General features: G+C 57.9%; 1 protein-coding gene across 1 annotated transcript in view; it reads right to left on the minus strand.

Moving 5' to 3' along the window:
- CPT1B (carnitine palmitoyltransferase 1B) overlaps positions 1 to 1,290 on the minus strand; it is a 4,950-nt gene that overhangs the window by 3,202 nt on the left and 458 nt on the right. The window contains 1 exon segment of the mRNA XM_027669873.1: positions 480 to 644. Coding sequence (XP_027525674.1) covers positions 480 to 644 — 165 coding nt within the window.

Consider the following 1,290-nt stretch of genomic DNA (forward strand, 5'->3'; position numbering starts at 1 on the left):
ATTCCATTCCATTCCATCCCATTCCATTCCATTCTATTCCATTCCATTCCATCCCATTCCATTCTATTCCATTCCATCCCATTCCATTCCATCCCATTCCATTCCATCCCACCCCATCCCACCTCATCCTGTCCCTGTCCCATCCACACACCATTCCCATCTGCATCCCTGTTTCCATCCCCACCCCTATCCCACCTCAATCTCCATCTTGTCCCCACCCCTATCCCCAAGCTCACTCCTACCCATCCAATTCCACCCCATCCCATTCCTCCCGTCCACGTGGTCCCACCCACATCCCATGCCCACCTCCACCTCCATCCCATCTCTGTCCCATCCACATCCCATGCCCACCTCCACCTCTATACCGTCCACACCTCCATCTCCATCCCATTCCCACCCTCTCCCACCCCAACCCAACCCACCCCTCGCCATTCCCACCATTCCCATCCCGTTTCCCCCTCATTCACCCCCCGGCTCACCCTGAAGTGTGCCAGCTGCAGGGAGATCTGGATGAAGGCGTCGGGGCTGGTCCTGCAGCGCTTGATCAGCCCCTTCCCGAAGGTGGTGAAGGGGAAGCAGCAGAAATCCACGTCGTCCGCCAAGGCCTGGGCCACGCGCAGGGAGCCCTCGATGGCCGCGATGCCCTGGGGGGGTGGCACGGCGTGGCACCGATGTGGCACTGATATGGCACCAACACGGCACCGACATGGCACCGATGTGGCACTGATATGGTACCAACGTGGTGCTGACACGGTGCCGATGTGGCACCAACACGGCACCGACGTGGCACTGATATGGCACTGATATGGCACCGATGTGGCACCAACGTGGCACTGACATGGCACTGATATGGCACTGACGTGGCAATGATGTGGCACCGACATGGCACAGATGTGGCACTGACATGGTACCAACGTGGCACTGACATGGCACAGATGTGGCACTGATGAGGCATTGACGTGGCACCGACAAGGTACCAACGTGGCACTGACGTGGCACCGATATGGCACAGATGTGGCATCAACATGGTACTGACATGGCACAGATGTGGCACCGATATGCCACCGATATGGCACCAACATGGCACCAATGTGGCACTGACATGGTACCGCTGTGGCACTGACGTGGCACTGGCATGGCACAAATGTGGCACCAACATGGCACCGACATGGCACCAACAAGGCACCAATGTGGCACCAATGTGGCACTGATGAGGCACCAATGTGGCACTGACGTGGCACTGATGTGGCATCACCATGGCACTGATATGGCACTGACAAGGCACCAATG

This window comes from Corapipo altera, unplaced genomic scaffold (genome assembly GCF_003945725.1).
Source record: "Corapipo altera isolate COAL_440 unplaced genomic scaffold, ASM394572v1 291, whole genome shotgun sequence".
Taxonomy (NCBI): Eukaryota; Metazoa; Chordata; class Aves; order Passeriformes; family Pipridae; genus Corapipo; species Corapipo altera.